The 22,598-nt window shown below is 46.3% G+C and overlaps 1 protein-coding gene across 2 annotated transcripts; it reads right to left on the reverse strand.

Annotated features, from left to right (window-relative positions):
• Positions 1-634: 634 nt before the first annotated feature.
• On the reverse strand, positions 635-19,375 carry RPN2 (ribophorin II). Of its 2 annotated transcripts, XM_027693798.1 has the most exons (18): positions 19,340-19,375; positions 19,025-19,230; positions 17,521-17,616; positions 16,334-16,509; positions 15,418-15,493; positions 14,899-15,033; positions 12,891-13,067; positions 12,429-12,547; positions 11,959-12,064; positions 9,513-9,604; positions 9,271-9,385; positions 8,748-8,942; positions 8,145-8,231; positions 7,543-7,638; positions 6,320-6,395; positions 5,284-5,413; positions 3,468-3,552; positions 635-1,016 (listed from the first exon to the last, which is right to left on the reverse strand). In XM_027693798.1, the coding sequence occupies exons 1-17, from the start codon at positions 19,350-19,352 to the stop codon at positions 3,501-3,503; spliced, it is 1,947 nt and encodes a 648-aa protein (XP_027549599.1). In that variant the 5' UTR covers positions 19,353-19,375; the 3' UTR covers positions 635-1,016; positions 3,468-3,500. The 2 variants fall into 2 exon arrangements, with proteins under 2 accessions (XP_027549599.1, XP_027549600.1); XM_027693799.1 differs by lacking the exon at positions 3,468-3,552.
• Between the last annotated feature and the right edge of the window lie 3,223 nt (positions 19,376-22,598).

Below are 22,598 nucleotides of genomic sequence, written 5' to 3' on the forward strand. Positions count from 1 at the left end.
TCCAATGTGGAAGTTGCTCATTAGGAGGAGATTTTGGCCTTTGGTTATTACTATCAGTGGGTTCTTCAATAAAGCCCAAATCTGCTGCCTCAACATGCCTGGTGGTTCTGAAGGGAGTAACTAGTTGGGAAGTTAGAGCTTGAGTAATTCAAATGCGGCCACATGGCAACCAGCACATTCCTGGCTTTTGGTTTCACAGAAGACCAGAGGCAACAACCTCTATCAAACTCTTATTTAGAGTGAAACAGTGGCTCCAGAGGCTGGAAAGAAAGTGAACCCTCCCAAGGGACCCCCAAACCTGCCGGGTCAGACACAGGCACTCCAGCACCACAGCTGGCTCTCTCCAAGGGCTCCTCCTGCCTGACCCCAAGGGCCCAGAGCAGCTCAGCACAGCCTGGGGTGGGAGAGAACAGCCATCAGTGGAGAAACACAGCCCACAGCCTCACACAGGGGACAGGGAGGAGCAGGAAGTCCCCCCCAATAAACACATCCCTCTGGGAAAGCACATGAAAGAACAGGAAGCGTCACACACAGCAGTGACTCACACACAGAATTACCCACCAGAAAAAGCTCTTTTCATTCCCATGTGAGCCCAGCTTCCAATCACCGCCTCCGACACAGCCAAAACACAACATTCAGGACCATTCTTTCCTCTTTATTCACAAATCTTTAGGATGAGGAAAGGGTATCTGGGGAAAGGCAGAACCGTATTTTCTTTTTCCTCTTTCTCAAAAGGAAATTCAAATGTCCTGGGAGAAAAAAGGGGGAGGATCCAGGGAAAAAAAGATTTTCCAGATTCATATGAAGAGCACTCCAGTAGCAGGAACACAATGATGAAAATCAAGATATTTAAAAAAGTTTAACTGGCACCCTTTTGACTCAATATATATATATATATATAAAAAATCATCTTCTGCCTTCCTTCTTTTGGTCTTTCAGTTATTTATTCACTTCTCTTCTGAAGGCATTTGCTTTGTTTTTCCACATTTCTTCCACTCTTCTGGTACTACTGTGTCCTGGAAAGAAAAACCCAAAAAATTAACTCTTCCAGGCAACAAAGCACCTCCTTGCACAGTAAAAGTGTCCCCAAAACCCTCATCTTCTCTCAAAGAAAGCTTGTCAGACAAGCTTCCCAAAAGCAGCTTATTGGAGTACTGTAAGGGAATGGGGGATGGAATTCAAGGAAGATGGAAATGGTCAGAAAAAAATGAAGGTTAATCCCTGGTGCAAAAGGGATGAACAAGCCTTTTAAATTGCAGAACTGAACAAAAAAACCCCAGGTTGAATACAAAGCCTGGAGGTACCTCAACTTCTACTTTTAACAGGGCCAATCCACCTGCTGGGAATCATTGGTCCATGTAAACACAAAGATCCTCATGTCCCCAAGAAGATGAAGTACTCTAGTTTAGCACAGCAGATCCAACTTTTTGGGGTTCTTTTGCCAGACACAAGCATAGCTATGGATGCAGAGCTCTTGACAGTCCATCCCTAGGAACTGGTAACAATACACTCTTAACTGATGTATCTGGGGTATCAAAAAACCCAGCAATGAGGAAAAATGCTTGTGACTGCACATGGCAGCAAAACCTAACTTAAGGTTTGTGGATAATAAGTTATTTGCAAGATCCTAGGGCCACAAAGATGCTCCAAGGGCTGGGGCACCTCTGCTCTGAGGAAAGGCTGAGAGATGGGGGGTTGCTCAGCCTGGAAAAGAGAAGGCCCAGGGAAGGCCTCACTGCAGCCATGCAGGACTTGAAGGGGGCTTACAAAAATGAGGGAGAGGGATGTTTTATAGGGGCAGATAGCGACACAACTAGGGGCAATGGTTTTAAACTGAAAGAAGGAAGGTTTAGATTAGATCTTTACTCAGAGGGTGGGCAGGCCCTGGCACAGGTTGCCCAGAGAAGCTGTGGCTGCCCCATCCCTGGAAGTGTCCAAGGCCAGGTTGGACGGGGCTTGGAGCAACCTGGGATAGTGGAAGGTGTCCCTGCCCATGGCATGGGGTGGAACTGGATGATCTTTAAAGGTCCCTTCCAGCCTAAGCCATTTTGTGATTCTATGATCTTCCAGGATTACTCACAGCCCCTGGCAGGGCTGAGACACAGAAAACATGCAAGCTGTGGAGAACACACTGGTGAGGCACCTGGTAACACACCACTAAAAAGATGAAAAACACAGGCCCAAAGCAATGTTAAAAAGAAGCATCCAGGGACCTGAACAGCACCATCAAACACAGTCAGGATGCAAACCCAGCATTTGTTTAGTAGGACAAGTGACAGCCATCTCCAGTTCCTCTCCAGTAACTTGTTGTAGCTTGTTCTGTGCTCAAATACCTCAAAATGCTCCAGGGAGAGAAGAGACATTGACAGGGTGTTTTTCTGAGGGACATGATGCCGGGTTCTTCACATGTAAATTCCATGAAACCATCCTCCACACTCCCTGATCTGCACACAGGTGCTGCCCCCACAGTGACTCCCACACTGGTTTTGTTTTGCACCAAAAAACCTGAGCTCCATTCAATGCACTGTGTGTGTGTGTCTGGAGCACTGACCACAAATGTGAGAGAAAGCAAATGCTCAGGAGATGCACCAGTGCAGCACATTGTGCAGTGATTTGTCCCATCACAGGAGCCATCCCAGACACTCTCCCTCTTCCCCACAACAAACCAGTGCACTGAACAGGGAATGGAGCCCCCATGCACACACACACTCAGAACTGGGCAGCGTGTGGAACGCCAGCAGTCCTGCCTCCTACACCACTGTGGACAGAGCAAACTGAGACCTTACCTCTTGGAAAGAAAGGAAATGAAGGGCTTTTTGCTGGTAAATGATCATGGAGACCTATCACACAACTGTATGGAATGGAGGAGGCTGGGAGCTGCTGCTGCCTGAGCCATCATGGCCAGTTCACTCTAATAGGAGGGTGACCCCGGGACTGGGTCGTGTTCTCAGCTGAACGAGGTGGTGCTGACCTGGCTTTGCTGCAGAGCTCTCACCACCCAAAGCAAGGGTGTAATTCAGCAGGCAGAGTGCCTGGCAGCTGAAGAACCAGAATACTGTGGATGGGGATAGGCAGCACCAGCAGCAGGATGATGAAACAGCCATTTCCATCACGTCCTCCTCCAGCCAACATTACCAGTAATTTATTTATGGGAACGATAATACTGTTTAAACTAGGTTTATTTCATCACCTGAGAGCTGCTTGCTGCTCAGGACAGCATATTTACATGTGCACATATCACCATGCAGATTTCAGACAATTAAGGAAATCACACAAATGCAATTTAGTCTCAGAGAACACGTACTGGTGATATGCCAACCCAGCTGCAGCCAAGGACCAAAGCCCAATAAGCGATGTTGGGAGGAAGCAGCTTCAGTTCACATATCTTTTTGCAAAAGGAGTGAGTGATGAGGTGAAATGAAACAGGCAGCATGCCCAGGAAAGGCAAAATCCAAAAAGGCCCTTACTTCCTGAAGAGCTGGTCACTAGCAAACCCCCTTTTACCGCAGCGTTCTATACTTTGCCAACCTACTGCTCTGCTCTGCAGCGATCCTGCCAAAAGGAGAGAGGGAGAAAGGTTCAGAGAAGACAGGAAGGAGGAAAGCAGCCCTGCTCCAGGAATCAGAGCCAGTGACAGAAATGCAAAAAGCAAAACCAGGCCTTCTGGTAACTTCTGTAACAAGATGGTTTATACAGTCTCCCTCCCTTCCCACGCCCACCAGCCGCCTCCACAGCTTTGCCTCAACGTGCAACCCAGTTAATTGTCACTGCACCTCAGCCTCTGAGACAGGCAGGCAGCGCCTTAACAAGAAGATGTCTTTTTGAACTTTAAAAGTCATGTACAAAAGGTTTCACTTTAGCCTCAGGTAGAAGTTTTACTTTCAAATTTGCCATTGTAGTTGCAGCTTCGTGTCATTTACAGCGAAAAAGCAAACGGACACCCCCTGCAGTGGTTTGAAGCAGGTACCAACCACCTGCATTTATGTGCTAACAGAAGCCCTGGTTAAGCGAAGATACTTAGAAATTAGCTTCATTGTATTATTTTCCCCTAAATCTGTATCCTAGGCAATCTGCATTTAATAATGATTTTATCATTACTCTTTAAAGGAAAAAAGGAAACATTATTAAATGACATAACATAGCGCCGTTGGAAAGAAAATCCCAGTAGGAACTGTTGTGCTAACAAGATAAATGCCACAGTGGAGAGGGCTGGATATCCAAAGGACCAAGGCTGAGAAAGCTGGGAAGACACTATGGAAAGGGTTAATTACATTAATCATCCTCCCTGCTAAAGCCATGCAAGTTGACATGTTTTAAAGACAACAAATCAATAATTTTAAGGGAGATTGTATTGTATTATTATTTTTTTTTTACATCTCTTGTCCTGGTTTTAATGGAGTGCAATCAAAACAGTGAGAACCCAGGGATATCTATGCAGATTGGTATGTAGGGATAAGATTCCAGCGGCTCAAAAAGGGGAAAGTAAGAAAAGCACAGGTCTGATGGCAAAGCACGTCAGTAAGATCATCTTCAAAACAAAATGCTACATTAGTACTAAAGGGCTAAAGCTTAAGTCTCACATGGAACTGTGTCTGGCAGAAGTGAAGGAGAGGGGGTGGTGTGTCCTCTGATCAGTGCACTGCACTGGAAGCTTGGGTCAGCAACTTGCTGGCTGCCCAAGCCATGGCAGTCATGAGGCACTGCATGGCAGAAGACACAAGTGTCCAGAATCAGTCCAGTGCCAGTACAGAAATGAATCCTGTATCCCTAGTTATCTAGCAGAATTTTCCCTGGGTTTGCTTGTGTGTGTTGCCTGTTGTCTGTTGCTGTAAGGTACCCCTGGCCTACCTTCCTCCTCTTAAAACTTTGATCACAAGCACAGCTCCTGAAGAGTTGGGCCTCTCCTGCATTTACAGTGCCTTTCATAATCTAACAATATTCTAAGAGCTTGACATACCATGTAGTAAAACAAATTTGTCAGTGAATGTGCCTTGCCAAACGTGGGTTTCTTCACGCCAAAGCACAGACACTTCCACCCTGTGCTTTCTCCGTGTGCTGGTTGCTCCAGCTCGTGCCACATGGCCCATTCTCTGTGCAGGAGAGAACTGCCCTGCTCAGTTCAAGCCCTTGTTCTGGAGACAGGCAGGAAGGTGGGACTGAGCAGCCCCACCCCACACACGAGGTCTAAGGACCCAGGGCAGCGTTTGCTGCCCTCTCAGCCACTGGCACAGGACAGCACCACTGACTCCTCCCCACCGATGCTGAAAGCAGCTCCCTCCTTACCTCTTCACAGCTTTCTGAGCCAGCATCCTGTTGCCTGCCAGGAATGTGATGCCACCCAAAATGGCCAAGTACTTCAACGTCTGGAACATGTTGAGCTGAGTCCAGTAGACATACATGAGCCCCAACATTGCTGGAGAAAAAAAAAAAAAGACAGAGCCCATGGCTGAAACTGCATTTCAAAGACCAACCATTTGTTATCCTCAGAACAAACGTACTGCCAGTTCTAAGCATTTGGTTTCTATCTCATTTCTGAAGCTCTGAATGGCAGATCTAAAGACTTTACATTATTGCCAGGGAATTAAGGTGTCGGGGCTTCCACACATTAAAAAAAAAAAGTGATGGACAGCTTGCAACCAACCCTCCTGTGGCAGAATTATGGACATACTATAGACATAAAGGGCTATTAAAAAGAGGAGGTTACTCTGGATTTCAATAGGGGATATTAACCTTCACACATCTATAAGGGCTTACAGCTTTATAAAGCTTCCATGACACTCACTTGGACTGAGAAACACAGTGACATTTGAGAATCAGCAGATCCAAAGTTGTCCCAACTTGCTATGTTTTTGAAATTCTACCAAGACAGTAAATAACTGTGTGACCAAGGGCACAATAAAATTGATGAAAAAACTTGGTCCAGCCAAAAAACCAGAAGTGCTCTCATGAGAAGAGCTTTAAAGAAAAGATGTAGCCTTTCCCTGCCAACAGTCCCACAGGTTTCAATCCCCTCTGCTCTCAGAGGATAAACATGCAATAAAGAAAGTGTGACCTCTGGAAATAAGAAGTTCTATTAAGTACAGATAAATGGTGTGAGAGAGGGGTCCGGATAATGACGGCTGTTATAAGCTGATGGCCAAAACAGGTTTATCACCATATTAACAATCATGAAAAGCAGGAAGGCAGATGGAAACAAGAGAACAAATGTTATGCTGTTATGTCATTATAGTTAATAGACCACGAGCCCATTAACCACAGGCTCTCATCTGTAACTCCCAGGTGAGGAGGTCAAACAAAGCAGAAAGCCTCTGACACTTACCAGCATGTCCCATGTGAAAAACAATGGTGCTGGGAGCAAAGCTGAAGTTGGAGATGTTGGCACCTATCTTGATCCACTAAAAGGAAAAAAACCCAAAATCTGAGTTACAACAGCCTTGTGAACACAAGCTTTTATTTTAAACTTCAGTATCTTTCAAGCCTGTTTGCTTTAAGTCCTTCAATGAATTCTCTGTATTCAGTGTATTCTCTACAGAAGCACTTGTTTACTACTGCAAGAGTAGTAATTTTGCTAAAGGCAGCACTCTTGAGCTCCTTTAGTGAACTCTCCTGCTGCTTCTGACTGCCCTAATGCAGTTGCTCAAATATCCTAAACTGATGACAAAGTACTGCTCCAAATTTAGATTGTCAAAAAACCCCAAAACCTGCCATTGCTATTTCTATCCAGCTGAATTAATTTCAATCAAAAAGACCAAAACAAAAAAGGTAAGGTTCTCATTTTGGATTCAGACAAAAACCAGTTATAGATACAAGATGTTTGCTCATAAAAACAATTGTAGTTTTTGGAGTTCAAAAGACAAAGGCATGAAGGATGGGAAGCAGGAGCAGCAGCAATAAGATTTTTTATTAAAGTGTCATCAACGTGTATATTGTGAACTCCAGAGAGCAGGGGACATGACTGCCCGAGTACCTGCTTTCAGTGAGACCAGCTAATGGCAAATTACTCTTGGAATCAGCTTCATCTTCCAAATAAGGAATAATTTAACTTGCCTTAGTGAGATTTTGTTTTGCATTAAGTTCAGAACACTGCCCTAATGATACAATGAGTAGCAGTGGATTGTTTCAACTACAGACACTCCAATATTATGTCCATAAATGGGAATCAATCTGATAGGATTAAGTAACACAGATTTTGTGATAGATTTATTATGTGTGAGGCAGAATCCCTGCCTTTTTCCTGTGGAAGTTTAATGTTACTTATAACTTAATCTGCCCCCTGTTATTCATCATCCCCAGCTGAAGCAGACTGAAGAAACCCATCCACCTACTTCCACTTGGCAGCAGTGTTTTTCTGCTTTGACTATAAACTCAAACAACCAAACCAGACCAATGCTCTGCACTGACATTTGCTAGCTGTAACTCCAGCACTGCTGTGCCAGTCATGATTAACCAGGAGTTTTAGTAAGAGTTGAACTGCCCAGTCTCCCAAGTGACTCTGGACTGCATGGGAAAAGGGGATGTTCCTCTGGGGCTCAGTTCACTCACCAGGATGAGCAGCAAAAGCAGCGGGGAAAGAACCAACGCTGTGAAAGTGTTGGAGACCACCGTGGGAGGCCTCTTCTCAGGTTCCCTGAAGAGGTGCTGCAAACAAACAAAACCAACTCATGAGTAGGAGTATTCCAACAGAGCAGCTTCTCAGCTCCTCAGAGGACCCCTGGTGCTGTTCCCACACATTCCTCTGGAAGAGAACCATTCCTCTTAAGGCAAAGACTGACTCTTTAGTGTCTATTCCACTCTCTGCACATTTGATCTCTTGCACAGTTAACTTTTCCTTGCACTCACAGAAGCACTTGTTCACTTGACACCAGCACAGATGGCTGGAATGAAGCAGAGACCTTTCTGTGCTGCTTATCCAGTCACCTGGGTCAAATTGTCATGTCTGAATCTTCTCAGTGACACAAGTTGCTCTCTCACAGGTAGGACACACAGCTTATGTATTCATACTCCAGAGGACTGCAACAAAGTTCCTTCCATTAAGCAGTAACTCTGGTTTTCCTTAAATTACTTTACTTACAAATAAACTATGATGAGAACTAATAAGAACAGTAGGACTAGACGCCCATCTCCACACATAATTTTGACTGTACCTGGATTTCAGGTTTGGGAACAAAGAGGTTCTTGGACTGAACTGTGGATGGGGCATCCTCTTCTGGGAATGTGATCACAACATCAGCCTGAAATGAAATCGTGCAGCTTCATGAACTTTGACCTTAACGTATTAATAAAAGCTATTCCATTACTGTGGCCTATTTCCTTATTTGCCAATCTACCACTGACATGATTTTTACAGGCACCTAAGAAAAAGCCACCATATTTTTTAAGAAGCAGCTTCTTCTAAACAGAGGCAGTAATGCCAATCACCCACAAACAAGAATTGGACTTATTTCCAGCAGAGAGAGAATAGAAAGGTTAAACCTTGAGAACTTGCTGTGAAATTACAATCAAACCCATAAATGTTCTGCAGTTTCTGCTCCACCACATGATGAACTGAAAGTTCATTTCTGTCCTGCTGTGATGTTTACTTCAAAACTTAAAATGAACCTCAGAGCCCATAAATGGCCAGAAGGATTCTGGTTCACTACAGAGAACAAAACATTTGAGCTTTTTTCTTCCAGGTCTGTACCATGCCCTCCTTCTTAGTCAGACTGCCAGTAACCTCAAAACCACATCACCCAGTTCCAGCTACATACCACATTCCAGAGGATTGGATTTTCCAGAGTGGCATCTCCAATGATCAAGTAAAGAGTGTAGGTACCAGAGGCGGAGTCAAATTCAGTCTTTCTTTCAGAGGTATCCAGTTCAAATTTGTACACGTTCTTGTTATCTGGTTCTGCAACAAACACCACCTCCTGGCCAGTCTTCTGGTTGTGAAGTCGGACAAAAGTCTGAAAGGAAGATTGTAACGTTCAAGGGCTTTTTCAGCCAACAATCTATACTAAAAAAAATCAGAAGTGTGCTTTTACAGTGCAGGCTACCTACCTTCACTTTGTTGAGTTAAATATGATAAAGCACCAGAGCCAGATGTTTCATTTAACAGACACACAAAACAAATGAACTGAATCTCCCATCTACTGAGATCAGTGATCTTCACAGACCATGTCAGAAACATAAGGCTTCTAAAACCTATCAAATCTTTTCAAGAGCAATTGTCACCCCAGGTGCTTCATGATGGAACACCCTGGTGTCACAGCAACGACAAAAATTTGTCCTAACCTGGTGAGGGATGAGTTCAGCTCCACTGTTCACGTCTATCAGCTGGAAGGATAAAGCAAAATTCTGATGGCTGTCAGCAGTGAAGGAGCCCTTGGCTTTGGCTGGGTAAGCTACCCTAGGAGTTAAAAACCAAAGAGGACTCAGGTGAATCTCCAAGAGAAAGTCTGGCACTGAGAGAAACCCAGGCTCCTGTCTGGAGGCAGAGCTGCCCTTAATGGATCACACCCACTGTGTCACTTTACCTGGTTGTTTTTGGCGCAATGCTCTGATCCTTATCCACGGTAGAAAGATCTACATTAGTAATCCCAACTTCCGTGGAAACTTTTACTTTCAGCTGCAACAAAACACAACAGAAAATTACTCAGAGCACTCTACATACACCAGTTATGGTGAAGTTCACTGCAGATGCTTCTGTCCCCCTTCAACAAAGAGGGTCTTACACTAAGCCCAAGAGAGAGCCTAACCTGAACAGAATGATCTATAGCAATTTAGCTTCTGGCAAAGCTCCTGCACCAGTCACTAACCCTAAGCCACCCTCTTCCTTCCTGCACAAGCAGCCAGCTCTGCAGACTGCTTCCACCAGCTTCTCAGGCATGCTGGAATTAGCTGGCCTTTGGAGAACTGTTTTTAATGAAACAGTCCAACCATCCAGATCCAACTAGTTTTCCTTTTGAACTACTAGAAACAAGCTATTAAAGATTACATCACGTGTGGTACAACTTCAAACTGCATGTGCGTTTGTACTTCTGCTTTCCGGACAGCAACTGGAGACGAGTGGTCTCTGGACAGCAACCAGCTCTGCCTCTCTGGGCTCCTAAAGCCCAACAGGTTTCTGCTGATTTTATTACCAGCAGGCAAACGCCAAAGCATTCCTGCAGCCCTGCACTCTGTTCAGCAAGCCTTCCTTCAGAGTCACAGCATTTATCATTCAGTGCTGGGCAGCCAGTAAAGCCCTGCCATTTATCACACTCCTTTGTGCTAAGTGCAGTATAAACTCCAAGCAGAGGAATGACTTCCTGCCCTCTCCCCAGCCCCAAACCACAGCCCATGTAGGCAGTGAGCCTCGGTGGGTTTGACTGACTTCAATCCTTCTCTCAAACATAAGCAGTTACTGCAGTCTGTAGTTTTTAATTAGCACATTTGTTCTCACAGCTTACAAATGTTCCCCCAGAGAATTAAAAGTTTCACTGCCAAGATATTTTTCATCTTATACTACAATTTGTTATTACAGGTTTGCTCGTGTGAACCAGCCCCACGCCCTCAGCTTGAAAAATAATTCACAGGGAACCTGTGGGAAAAATATGTAAAAACATTAACCAAACCATTCAGGTCAGACTTCAAACAAAACCATCTTGGCAGTTCCTTTACAACAAAAAGTGTAATTTAAGAGAGAGGTTACCCCTGAAAATGGATCCATTAACATGCAGATGATTTAAGCTAACTTTAGCAAAGCCCTACTTTGTTCCAAGATGGGAGCAATGAAAGATGGACTAATGAAATATTAATTTTAAAAAAAGTTATGCGAAGGCAAATCAGAGCTGCTGCACACAGCCCCTCCAACAGCACAGTACACAAACATCTCTCAAATATTTTAATGCCAGGAAATGTCATCTCTGGTGGAGTAATAACCCACTGGTTTAGCTCATTACTGTCAAAACGATGGTGCATTAAGGACAATTAATGCTAATAACAGTAAGGAAAAAAAGCAGTTCCCCAGCAGTCCTCCCCCATAACAATGTGTCTTATTAGCAGCGGTTCTCACAAAGCTGCCAGTGCTAATACATTCCTGGTGGTGCCTCCGTGTGCCAGCACCAGCTTAAGCACAACAATCCATCCCCTTCTGACACCCCTGAGTGCCATTACTACTGCACTGGCAGCATCAACTGGATACTCAGAGTAAAGGTCACCAGTTGTAAATAAGTGTCTTCTTCCTCCACTCCAAGCTGAGTATGTTGGAAGATTTGAAAAGCTAATTGTTTCCTTAAATAGGTGATCGAGGGCAAAAATTAACCCTGGGAACAGAACTCATTGGAGAGGAGCATTCTCAGCTGTTGACACTGAGGTGACTGTATGAACAGTCACTGGGGGTCACACTGCTCACTGTAACAAGCTTGAGGAAAGGAAAACTGAGCATTTATATAAAACTGTATTTCAGAAAGATTTGGCCACCAAAAAGGGGCTATGTATGCATGAAAAGAAGATGACAAAATCTTCAATATATACAGTTCAGAGATGCCAAAAGACCCCCTTGACTCTTTTTCAGGGCTCTAGAGCTTATACAGACAACAATACTCAGCTTCCACACATCAGGCAATCACCAGACAACTGGTAGCCAAGTGTTGAGAGTTACTGGCTCAAATCCGGAATGCTCCAAAGAGCTAACACTCTTAATAATAATTTTTGCAAAGCTACTTTAGGTTGCCACATAAACACTTGCATTGTTACCCTCTGTTAGTATGGTGTCAGATCAGCATCTAAGTGATAAGTCAGGTCTGAAATTTACACAAATCCCTTTTGATCATATATTAATCTCGTTACTGGTCATAATCCTGAGTCAAAATCCAAAGTATTACAAAAAAACATGTGATAAAAATCCCATATAACTAGCAACATCCTTCATGGATATAAATAAAATGCTGTTTCAGTGAACAGGCACAGAATTAAAATGCCATCAAAGAGCACACCCACCTCCACTTTGTTAGCAATAAATCGCTTATCTCCATCTACACTGATTGAGAAGTCATAATATCCACTTGCAGGTTTCACATTCATGAAGTTCAGCTCAAAGAAATCTCTGTAACAAAAAACCCCAAGGTGTTGAGAAGCCTCCAAATAAGCCACACTAAGCAGGCAAAACCCCACAATATAAAACTGACATTGCTAAGTGTGGCAGGAAGAGAATTCTTCAAAGCTGCCCCAAAGTCAGAAGAATATTGGAAATTTCCCACTCCCAATCAAAAGAAAAAGCAACAGAAATTCACCATCACCGTCCAACGTGCTCAGTCACCCCTCACCAACAAAACACTACCACAGCATTTTGAGTTTTCCATCACACAAACATTTTTCTGGTGGAAGAATACATAAGGAAAATAAGTCCAACACTGATTAAGTAACACCCGTTTGCCTTACAAACTGTAAAAACAATCTTATTTTCTTACCCTGACAGAACAAATGGTGTCTGTTGAAGGATAGTGGCTTTGCTAGACACAGACTTGGCTTGGTCGAGCTTTACAGAAGCTTGAGTCAGTGGCTGGGACATAACATTGGTCACTTGTAGCTACAAGAGAAACACCAGCATTTCTGTGAAACCCACTGTCCCAGGAGGAATGCAGGAGCACAGACAACTTGGTACCCCTCTGTAATCCAAACCAGAGTTCTCCCCTGCCCACTATCCTGGATTCCCTTGTTCTTTCTCACATAACAGGGAAAGGTGAAGTAGTAACAGAGCTTGCTGACTTCTCAAGGAGTGTCTGGTAAGCCCTGGGTAAGCAGAGATTCCCAAGAATCACTGCACAAAAGCACTAAAGATCTACTGGAACCTGAGTCCTGGTATCACCTTACACAGTCAACCCAGAGCTACAATACTACAGATTGAGCCAAGATTAGGGCTAAGGACTCACCCTGAGTATGGGCTGATGGTGAGACACAGCCGCAGGCCCCTCGGGGACAACAATGACAGGCAAGTGGAAGCGGTTCTGGGATAAGGAGCCTGCAGCACAGGCAACACTGAAGGCCTCTGAGAGTGTCTCGAAGTTTTTCTTGCTAAAAATTGCATTCATCAACTGGATAATTTGATCCTGAAAAAGGAAAAGCAAAGCACGTATAAGCACCGGCAGCTTACCGCAACATTGCAAACTGGCTCAGTGTAATGTTATTAATAAAAACATCATTCATAAAGACTGTTTAATTTTCCATTTGCTTTAAAAATAATTCAAGTTATTCCAGAGGTAGTTAATTTTGGGTTACCTCATATCACGTGTGCATTCTTATTCTTGGCTGGGAGGTTCCAACCACAAGGGCTGTAACTGTGCTAGAAACAGGCAAAACCAGAATTTGGGTCCACCTCTCCAAAGGATGTGTTACAGAACAGAAGATGTTGTCAGCTCAACTACCCAGACTGCATGTGGCTACAAAAAGACACCTTGGCTCCAGGAGCTTTACTGTCTTCATACAGAGGAGCAGGACCAGACTCCATGTCCTGGCTACCTGCCAGGCTGGGAAGGCCACAGAGCAGTGATGCAAAGCACCCCAATGGCTCTGGAAGGAGCCAGTCTAGACCCATGCAGGCTTATCCCCTTAGGCTCAGCAGTGTCCTCAAGCTAAGAGGATTAGCTTTAAAGCAGTACCACCAGGAGCACAGAGCCAGCTCTGGCTCTGGGATGTCCCAAAGCTAATTTGTTCTCTCCAAAGGAGGAGTGGGACTGCATCCCCCCAGCTGGTTTTGCACTCTGACTCAGGAGGGTCAGTGCATCTGTGCCACACTCTGCAGGCTATGCCTCATTATTCAGTTTCTTCCATCACTCCCTGCCAGTCTGGAAAACAGGGACTGGCTACCTGCACTTTGATCCAAGCAAAGGATTGTGGGCTAAATTCTAATCAGAATGAGTATAATCAAAGACAATCCCCAATAAAGCAACAGGCACACAACTTAGTGACCTACAAAGAACACTTTTAAATGAAATCCACTGCATCTCAAATTTTCACCCTCCTGCTTGTACTGACCAGCACCAAACAAAATCAAAATTGGAGAAAGCATTCAGACAAATGCTACAGAACTCCTGCACAGTGCAAATCCTGCAGTGTTTTTCATTTCTATGGAGGGTATGGCATCGCTCCAGACACGAATCAGCAACTGACACTCTCACTAAAGTTGGGGGGGGGAAAGGGAGTTATTTTTTCAAATATTACATATTGTTTTTTAAAGACAGTTTTGTGGTATTCCAGAGGCACTCTCACTATTCACCAGAGATAAAGAGCACTTCTGACAGCACAATTCTGAAACAACACTAAACAATTTTCCTCAATTGACCTTTTCTTTTTAAGTATCATTTGGATGCTGACAGTTGGAATTGTGTGTAGCAGAATCACCACCTCAAAAATGACATCAAAAGTACTTTGCACTGGTTTGTTTGTCAGCAGTGTGGAAGAGAGCCAGGAATGAACTCAGATGTCTTACACTGGCTTCAGTCTCAACCCTGCCACCTCAGCTCATGCCTAAGGGAGCTGTGATTCTCAATCCAAAGTACATCTAACTCTGTTAACTTGGTGTGGAAAAAAAATTACCAAGCGGATGGCTTGCAGTAATAATTTCTAGCTTAACCAAACTCAAAAGAAATTTCCAACAGTCTTTCATTTTAGACAAGTTTTTGTTTTCCTTCTATACATTTGAAAAAGAAAAAAATAAAAAATCAAACCAAATTCAGCCTGTGATCTTGAAGTTGGAATTTCCTCTTAGATTCTGTTCCTTAGCACTCCCTATGAGATGTCCCTTTTTGCTGAGTATGCTCATTATTTTTTCCAGCAGGAATTCTCCCTGCTTACAATGGGGCTCCTGCACTGCACAACAGGGACTGGGCAGATCCTTTTTGTGAGCTGGAGCGTGCATGGGAGGAAAAGGCAGGTACAGACCTCCTTCATTGCTGGCTCTGTACCCACGTGGTCTGACAGCTTGTAGGCAGCAGCAACAAACAGGGCAGTAGTCTCAATTCCTTCTTCAAACTGCAGGTAAACTCCACCCAAGTCATCCAGGCGAGCAACAAGATCCTGACAGAAAGAGTTATTAAAATTTAAATTGCATTCTAGCAGATCCACAGAAGTTACCTCTACTGTTAGGCCTGTAATCAAGAATTACCTCTATAGGATCACTGATGTATTTTGTAATAGTCATTTAGAAACAGGAAGAAAGAGAAACCTCCGGCCTTTAGTGGATTTAATTATAATTAAATGTCATGACTTTCTATGTTTCAGTCCACCGTGAAACAGATAAAAGAATTATCTGCTTGAAAGGCAGGGCCAAGCCAAGCCACATCATGCAGCAAGCAATTAGTCAGGTTGGTTTTTCATTTTGTGTTTCACATTAATACATATTTTAGTACTACAGATGTCTAGCAAATTTCTGAATAATTAGAGAGTATAGTGTGTTCCTACCTCAATCTCCTCAACAATGCTACTTAGATCTGCCTGCTGGGACAAGTAAGATGCTGTCTCCAAAGCCTGGATGGTTCTGAAACAAGAACAAACAAAACCAAACAAGTGTATGATTATTCCTTCCTTAAAAGGCAAACATCATTTAAATCAAAAGAAACTTCATTTCCAATTCTGAATGAAGTGTAAAACAGCTGTTCCTGCCTTCAGTTGACTCAAGACAATGAATCTAAAGTGATTTAGCATGAATTGAGCATTCATTACAGAATGTCCCTTTAGCTGCATCAGCACTGCCACAAACTCATAGATTCAAAGGTGGAGAAGAAACCAAACTTTGATCCCTGCACAGCACAGATCCCAGACTTACTACTGAGGCTTCCAGGAATCCATTTTTTTAGTCCACAAAGCAAATATTAAAGTTTCCGTTTCTTCCCCAGCTTTTAAGGGATGCTTTATTCTTATTATGAAATTTTTGGGTGATAAATGCCAAGATGCCTTCTGCTTACTGGCACATATTTTCCAGCTCACACTACAGGCACCCCAACCTACAAACAACAGGGCTGAGGAAGAGCATTGAGTGTGCTGCACCATAAATGACACAGAACTGTGGCTGGGTATAAGTCAAAATTGGTTGTCAATCTTTTTAAGAGGAAGCTTCTTTGGGATTCAGTCTCTTTCTTGACCATTATTCTTGAACTGAACTGAATACATACGTTCATTCGCAAAATCACACAGAAAATAGCCCCAAAACATACATTTCCCCCAAGGGACAATAATGAACTGGACAAATACATCAAATGAAAACACAACACCTACTCTACTACATCTGTATTACAACCATTAAGTGTTAAAATATTCTTTACTCCAAAATCCAACTGCCCAGAGGATGAACAACGAATCATTTCTGTCAGAGACTTACGCCAGCACATTTTCTTCTTTGCTAAGACGAGCAGTAAGAGCACTAAGAGCTTCCTGGGATGCTAAAGGAAGGCCAAAGCCACTCAGGGCACCAACAGCATGGAAGATCTGGGTGATGGAGGAATCCTCACTGACAGCTGCAAGCAGCAGCTCCCTGGTCTCATTTGAAATGGTGACCTGAGGAAGAACACAGAGATTCACACTTGAAAAAAACCACAGCCTGTCACCACTGATTCCTTCCTGCAGCAACACACTTGGTGAGTTACTGTAAGCTTTTAGGAAAAAAAAAACCCTTTCTCATTCATTACCTTTCAGTGTAATTACTGAAATCCCTAAGTTTTGCTGTCAGCTATCAGTAAGTCAGGGTAATCCAGGATTCAGATTTATCTTGGTAATGTGCTACTGCTTTTCACGTGGCATCACATCATTGTGTAGCGGTTGGTGGGACTGATGGCAAATAGGGCTTGGATAACCCAGCCCAGTTCAGCAAGGGTGCTCTGCATCTGTATCCAGCAGTGTTCCAGCACCAGGATTCACATCCAAACAGTCTGTTATCCGCCCAAAGGGTCGCTAATTGACACAGGTCCTGAGAATAAAATGTTCTGCCTTTTTTCTTAGCCACCAGTGTTTAACTGAAAAACATCCCCTCAGAATCACCCTGGACCAAATACTTGTGTTGTATCTTTACACTCTGCCTTGTGTAGATTATGCCCAGTATTTATAATATATAATAATGGCCAGTCTTCGCGAACGAAGATCTGGGGAAAGGTCTTTTACCTTTCCAGCCTGCACAATGGATTTTTTTAGGTGAGACACAGCCTGCGCTGAACTGAGCCCACCCTTTAATCCTAAGGTTCATCTGCCGGGGCCAAGCAAGCTTGGACAATGGCAGTGAGGTCCTCAGGACGTAGGTTTGTTTAGAGTGACCTTCTCATAGATGGATGGCCTCACAGGGCTAACGGGTTCCATCTGCCCGGGAGACCGAGGAATCGAACCCGGGTTGCAGCAGTGAGAGTCCTGCATGCTAACCACTAGGCCACCAGGGGTCTCGCGCCCAGTATTTACCTAAGGCATAACAGAGTACAACCCACTAAAAGAAAGCAAAAGTAGAAGCTATGCATAAAACCAACCAAGAAAAATATCAAGGCTCATCACACTGGTCTGCAGAGCTCAGGGTTCCAAACTCACCTCACAGCCAGACAGGACTCGGATGGACTGGGCAGCATAGAAGAGGGATTCAACACTGCTGGAGTCCACGTGAGACTTGATGAATTTGCAGGCAGCCTGTGAAACAGAAACAGAAGTTAACTCCATCCCTGGAAAGGTGATGGAACAGCTCATCTCTAAGCACAGGAAGGAAAAGGAGGCTATGAGGAGTAGCCAGCATGGATTCACCAAGGAGAAATCATGCTTGACCGATGTGACAGCCTTCCAGGACATGACCTTCTGGAAAGCAACTCTGTGGAGAAGGACCTGAGGGTCCAGGTGGACAAGCAGCTTCCACGAGCCATCAGTGTGCCCTGGGGGACAAGGACCCTGGGATACCTTGGGAAGAACCCTGCCAGCTGGCCAGGGAGGGTGACTGCAACAGGCTGCCCAGAGAGGCTGTGGAGTCTCCTTCTTTGGAGACAAACCCCATCTGGACACAATCACACCGTGCAACCTGCTTGAGGTGAAGCTGCTGTAGCAGAGGGGCTGGACTAGATGATCTCCAGAGGTCCCTTCCAACCCCAGCCACCTTGTGATATACGTTCAAGTGTTACACATAGCTGTTCTTTTTCACTACTTTCACCTTTTAAACAGTCTAACCCTGTGAAGAAGTGCACTGTCCAGAAAAAAGCCTCACCACTAAGCCTCAAGAACAAATAAATAATTACTGTTTACCTCCAGAAGCAAAGGCTGTGCTATCATGAACTAATAAAAAAGTCAACCACAATGACACAAAGGAAAGCAGCAATTCCCAGTGTAGCCCACAGGTGACCAGTAACCAGCCACAGCATGGAGTAAACCACAACATCTTCAGGAAGCTCAGAATTTATGGTGCAAATGTGCAACACTCAAAGAGAAACTAAGACCAAATGGTTCAGAACCCCTGTTCTAATGAATCTATGAGGAAAGAACGAACTTGTATTTACAGCTCATGTGCACAGGTAAACATGACTATGCATATGAGCAGATGTGCCTGTGTGAGGAGGCTGTTACACAGAAAAGCTGCAATATTTAAAGTAGAAATGCACAAAGACATAACACAGTAAGTATCGTGCTGATTCCACAAGCCTTTGTGGTGTTGGCATACAAGGGATCATATTTTATAAGCAGAAATGGTGTGACCTGGCTGAATTCAGTACTTGAACTGAAACAAACTAATGAGAGCTCTGTTTAACAGGACAGCGAGGCAAACATGCCACAGGCAGGGAACTTCTTCACAAGGAGGTTAAACAAATACTGATATGGAGGAGCGAGCCCTGCAGACACCATTTAGAAGGCAGGAAGTGTAGGAGCGCCCGTGGCACGTTACTGCCCGGACAAAGGTGCAATTTATGCAAACAGCACGTGTACGAGAGCTGATTGCTCCGGCCCTTACTAAGGACATTTACATTTCCCACACGGTCCCCTCCAAGCAGAGCTCGCCGGACACTTCCGTTACACCTCGTCTTTCGCTGCCGTGCTGCAGCCCCTCAGCCCCGCTCACCTTCTCATCCGCCACCCGCACCCCGAGGCTGCTGAGCCCCACGATGGAGTAGTAGGCGGCCCGCACGTCGGCGAAGGGCCGCTCCAGCGCCGCCCGCAGCCGCGCCAGGTCGCGGGCCGTGAGGCGGTGGCTGGGGGCGAGGGCCCGGGCACCGGCGAGGAGGAGCAGGAGGAGGCTGAGCGCCGCCGCCACACGCAGCCGCGGGCCTGCGGAGAGACAAGTGAGTTAGTCCAGGCCCTCCCCGCGGTACCGGAGCCGTGCCGCCCGCCTCAGCCCGGCCCCAGCCCGGCCCTGGCCCCGCCGCCCGCGCCTCACCCGGCGCCGCCATGATGCCGCCCCTGCCCGCGCCACGGCGCCGCTTCCGCCCCGCGCCCGCTCCGCCCCGGCGCGCACCATCACCCCACCAAGGGGGCAGGAGGGACGGCATATTTCACGAGAGGGGCCTCAGCCCCGCGCAGGCCCGTTGCGAACACCGCGAAACCGTGAAAGAGGGCGGGGCGGGCGGGGAGCGGGGCCGCGGTGGGGCCGCGAAGCAACGAGCAGCGGCGGCGGCTCCCCCCCGGGTGGCGGGAGTGGTACGGGCCTCCCGGCGGGCCGCGGGGGCGGCCCCTGGCGGGGATGTGGGCTGCGCTGATTGGCCAGGGCACCTTAAAGGGGCCGCGGCGGGGAGGTGCGCGGGGCGCCGGGTTCGTGTCGCGACACGTCATGTCGCGATATGCTATGTCGTGCCATTCCCTGGCGTTTTTACGCTGTATACAGCCATGCCGAGCCGTGGCAGGCCATGAGGTGCTGTGTCATACCGTGTCACGCTGTCTGTCGCTGTGCCGTGCGATGTCCTGCCATGCTGTCGTTGCACACCGTGCCCTGCCCTGTCGGACTGACACCGAGCACCCCAAGATCTGAGCCAACGGATAGTTGTATCTATAGCAATATAAATACAACAGCAAATAGGGAGTTGAGTACTAATTAACAAAAACGTTATGTAATTTGTAATCAATGAATGCCGATGCCTTTGTTTGATGAAATGAAGCCATGGTGGGAAGGCACTTTCTGCCACACCGGAGTGACCTCCAGCTCTTAATGACAGCTGATTGCCACCGGCAAAGCCACCGACTCCTCGGCTGCTGATGGCCAGAAGCTTTTGGGGCAGAAAGGGCAGTGTCCCATTGCATGTTTCCTGGGGGTGGGCAGCCTCCGACAGCCTGGAGTGGGCATCTCCTGTGAGCTTCATCAGTGAGACCCCGGGAGCAGTGCCCTCACCCCTGGCACAGGGTTCATGGCGAGGGAAGGAGCTCCCTGGGCACCATGGGAGTGAGCAAATAAATCCGTGCAAGGCTGCTCACTCAGATTCAGCAATGGAGACACGCAAGGCTTTAAGGGATTGTTTCAATGATCCCTGCTTTAGGGGAGCCTTATTTTCCATCTGTTCATTTCTCCCCCCTTGTTTTTCCCTAAGTACCAAATAAAACGAGACGAAAAAAGTAAATGTAATGTTAAGCCCCAGCTCTGCTGTGCAAAAAACCAGACCTCTCAGTTAACCGAGCTGGATTTCCATGGGAATAAATAAAATAACACCATCTATTTACCCCGTGTTGATTATTTCAGATGACTCTTGGGAACAGCCATGGCCACGCTATTGGGGTCCCCAAGTCCCTTCAGCAAAGCAATGCACACATCAACATGTGTGCAAGCCCCTGGGGATGGACAGGTGGGCCTCTGGGTCCCTGTCCCCACAGGGGACACAGCAAGCCATGGGTGACAGACACCCATCCCACTGCTCACTGCCTTCCTGGAAGGCCTCAAAATTTGGGGGAAAGGGCCGTGCTTCCTCCTGCAGAGGGCACTGGGAACTTGTGCTTTTTGCTTTCTGGGAAAGATCCCCCGGAGCTGGTGCAGCTCCCACTGACACACCCACCCCACTGCCTCTGCTCGCCCTGGAGTTTTGCTGTAATGTGGACAGGGCTCTTGGCCTTGCTTGGGGAAAACAAGGAGCCAGGGAGCTGCTTAATGTGGAAAAGCCACTGCTGAGAAATCAGGCTGGTCCCTGCTCTGCCCCTGCTTCTCCCTCTGTGCTGGAGTGGCTCTTCTTTGGGTGACACTGAGGTGTGGTGGGGAAGGTTCCCTGATGGTTTATAAACCCCAGCCAAGATGTGCTGGCCTCAGGTTGGTTTCCACAGGGCCAAACCACCAATCTCACCTAAATGCTCCAATTATTGAGCCTGAATGTGTTTGACCACCTCAGCACAGGAGATGCTCACAGCACGGATGGGTACCCATGGTACCATCCATCACGGATGGATACAGGCACCCATCTCTGCTCTGAGCATGTCCCACGCTGAGGATGCTCCCTTGCACTGGGTTACTCCTCTCCCATTCTCCCTGGGAGATGTAGCTCCTCTGAAATGTGTTGCAAAATCCTGTCACTGGAGCTTTCCTGGGGGAAGGAAAAATATGTCTTGCATCAGAGTGGCTAATTTTGCTGTTCTGTCTGAGAAAAGGCTTTTGCTTTGCCAAGTTGGGTTTGCATCACGTCAGTCACATTTTGCAGTAACCAAGTGACACATTTTAGCCAGCATAACTGGCATTTCCCATTCCACTGCCCTTCCTGGAGAGAAACCGGGCTGAGGGGAAGATGTTTTGCCCACAGCTGGAGCAAAGCCAAACTCAAATGAACTTAAAATCCTTTGGGAAATGGCATTTCTCTTCTGTTCAAGCCATCAGATGAGTCTTTGATCTTGCTCTTGCCCTACTCTAGTCCACATGAGGAGATGCCCACACAATCCCTAGGGATGCTGGGACCCCTCTGGGAGGCTGCAGGATGGCTGACCCCACCACTGCCCTGGGGGAAGGTTCCTCAGGGACCACAGGGCATCTGGCCGGCTCCAATGCCTTCTTCCAGGGCTTGAAACACCCCACATGCACCAGCCCAGCCTCAAGAGGAGGCTGGAGACCCACAGCTGAGCTCTTCTGCTGTGACAGATGGAAATGGGAATGCTTTTTTTTTTTTTTGAGATGAGAGAGAAAAAGCTAAAGGCCACTTGTGCAATTAAGTGCCTTAAATGTGGATTTTATTTCAATGTAATGGGATGGTTATTGCGTATAAGAGAAGAGCCAGATGGTTGTTAAAACCACATTTACTAAGTTCTAATAACTGTGCATTTGACCTGCAGCCCATCAAGAGCTGCAATCCCTCATTATAAAATACCTTGGGAGTGTCACCTGGGGCAGAGCCTCTGGCTGGTCCTTGCTGGGACCTTTGGACAGCAGCACTTGCTGTTGTGGGCAGGATTTGGCCTCGGGGCACAGCTTTCCAGCCACAGGGTGCTTTGCCTGGTTCTATCTGAGCCTCAGCCGGCGATGGTGACAAGGACAGAGGGATGAGGAGATGTGGAATAACTCTGCCAGCTTGGGCAGGGGTGCAGGGTAGTGGAAGGTCTCTGAACACCCAGGGCAGAGCTCTCCTCTGTTGTTCCACTTGGTGCCAATGGATGTGGAAGAGGAAGGGGGGAGGGTGGATGATGGAGAATAGTGGGTGGAAAGTGGAGGGCAGAAGATGGAGGGTGAAAGGTGAAGG

Source organism: Neopelma chrysocephalum, unplaced genomic scaffold (genome assembly GCF_003984885.1).
Source record: "Neopelma chrysocephalum unplaced genomic scaffold, ASM398488v2 Primary Assembly neopelma1_94, whole genome shotgun sequence".
NCBI classification, from domain to species: Eukaryota; Metazoa; Chordata; class Aves; order Passeriformes; family Pipridae; genus Neopelma; species Neopelma chrysocephalum.

Bases quoted from the DNA above. Each gene is read 5' to 3' on its own strand.
- RPN2 (XM_027693798.1), bottom strand. The intron at 15,494-16,333 runs GTAAGTCTCTGA...TTCTTGTTTCAG, and splicing joins AAAGAAGAAAATGTGCTGGC to AACCATCCAGGCTTTGGAGA. The intron at 3,553-5,283 runs GTAAGGAGGGAG...TCCTTTTGGCAG, and splicing joins GCTCAGAAAGCTGTGAAGAG to GATCGCTGCAGAGCAGAGCA.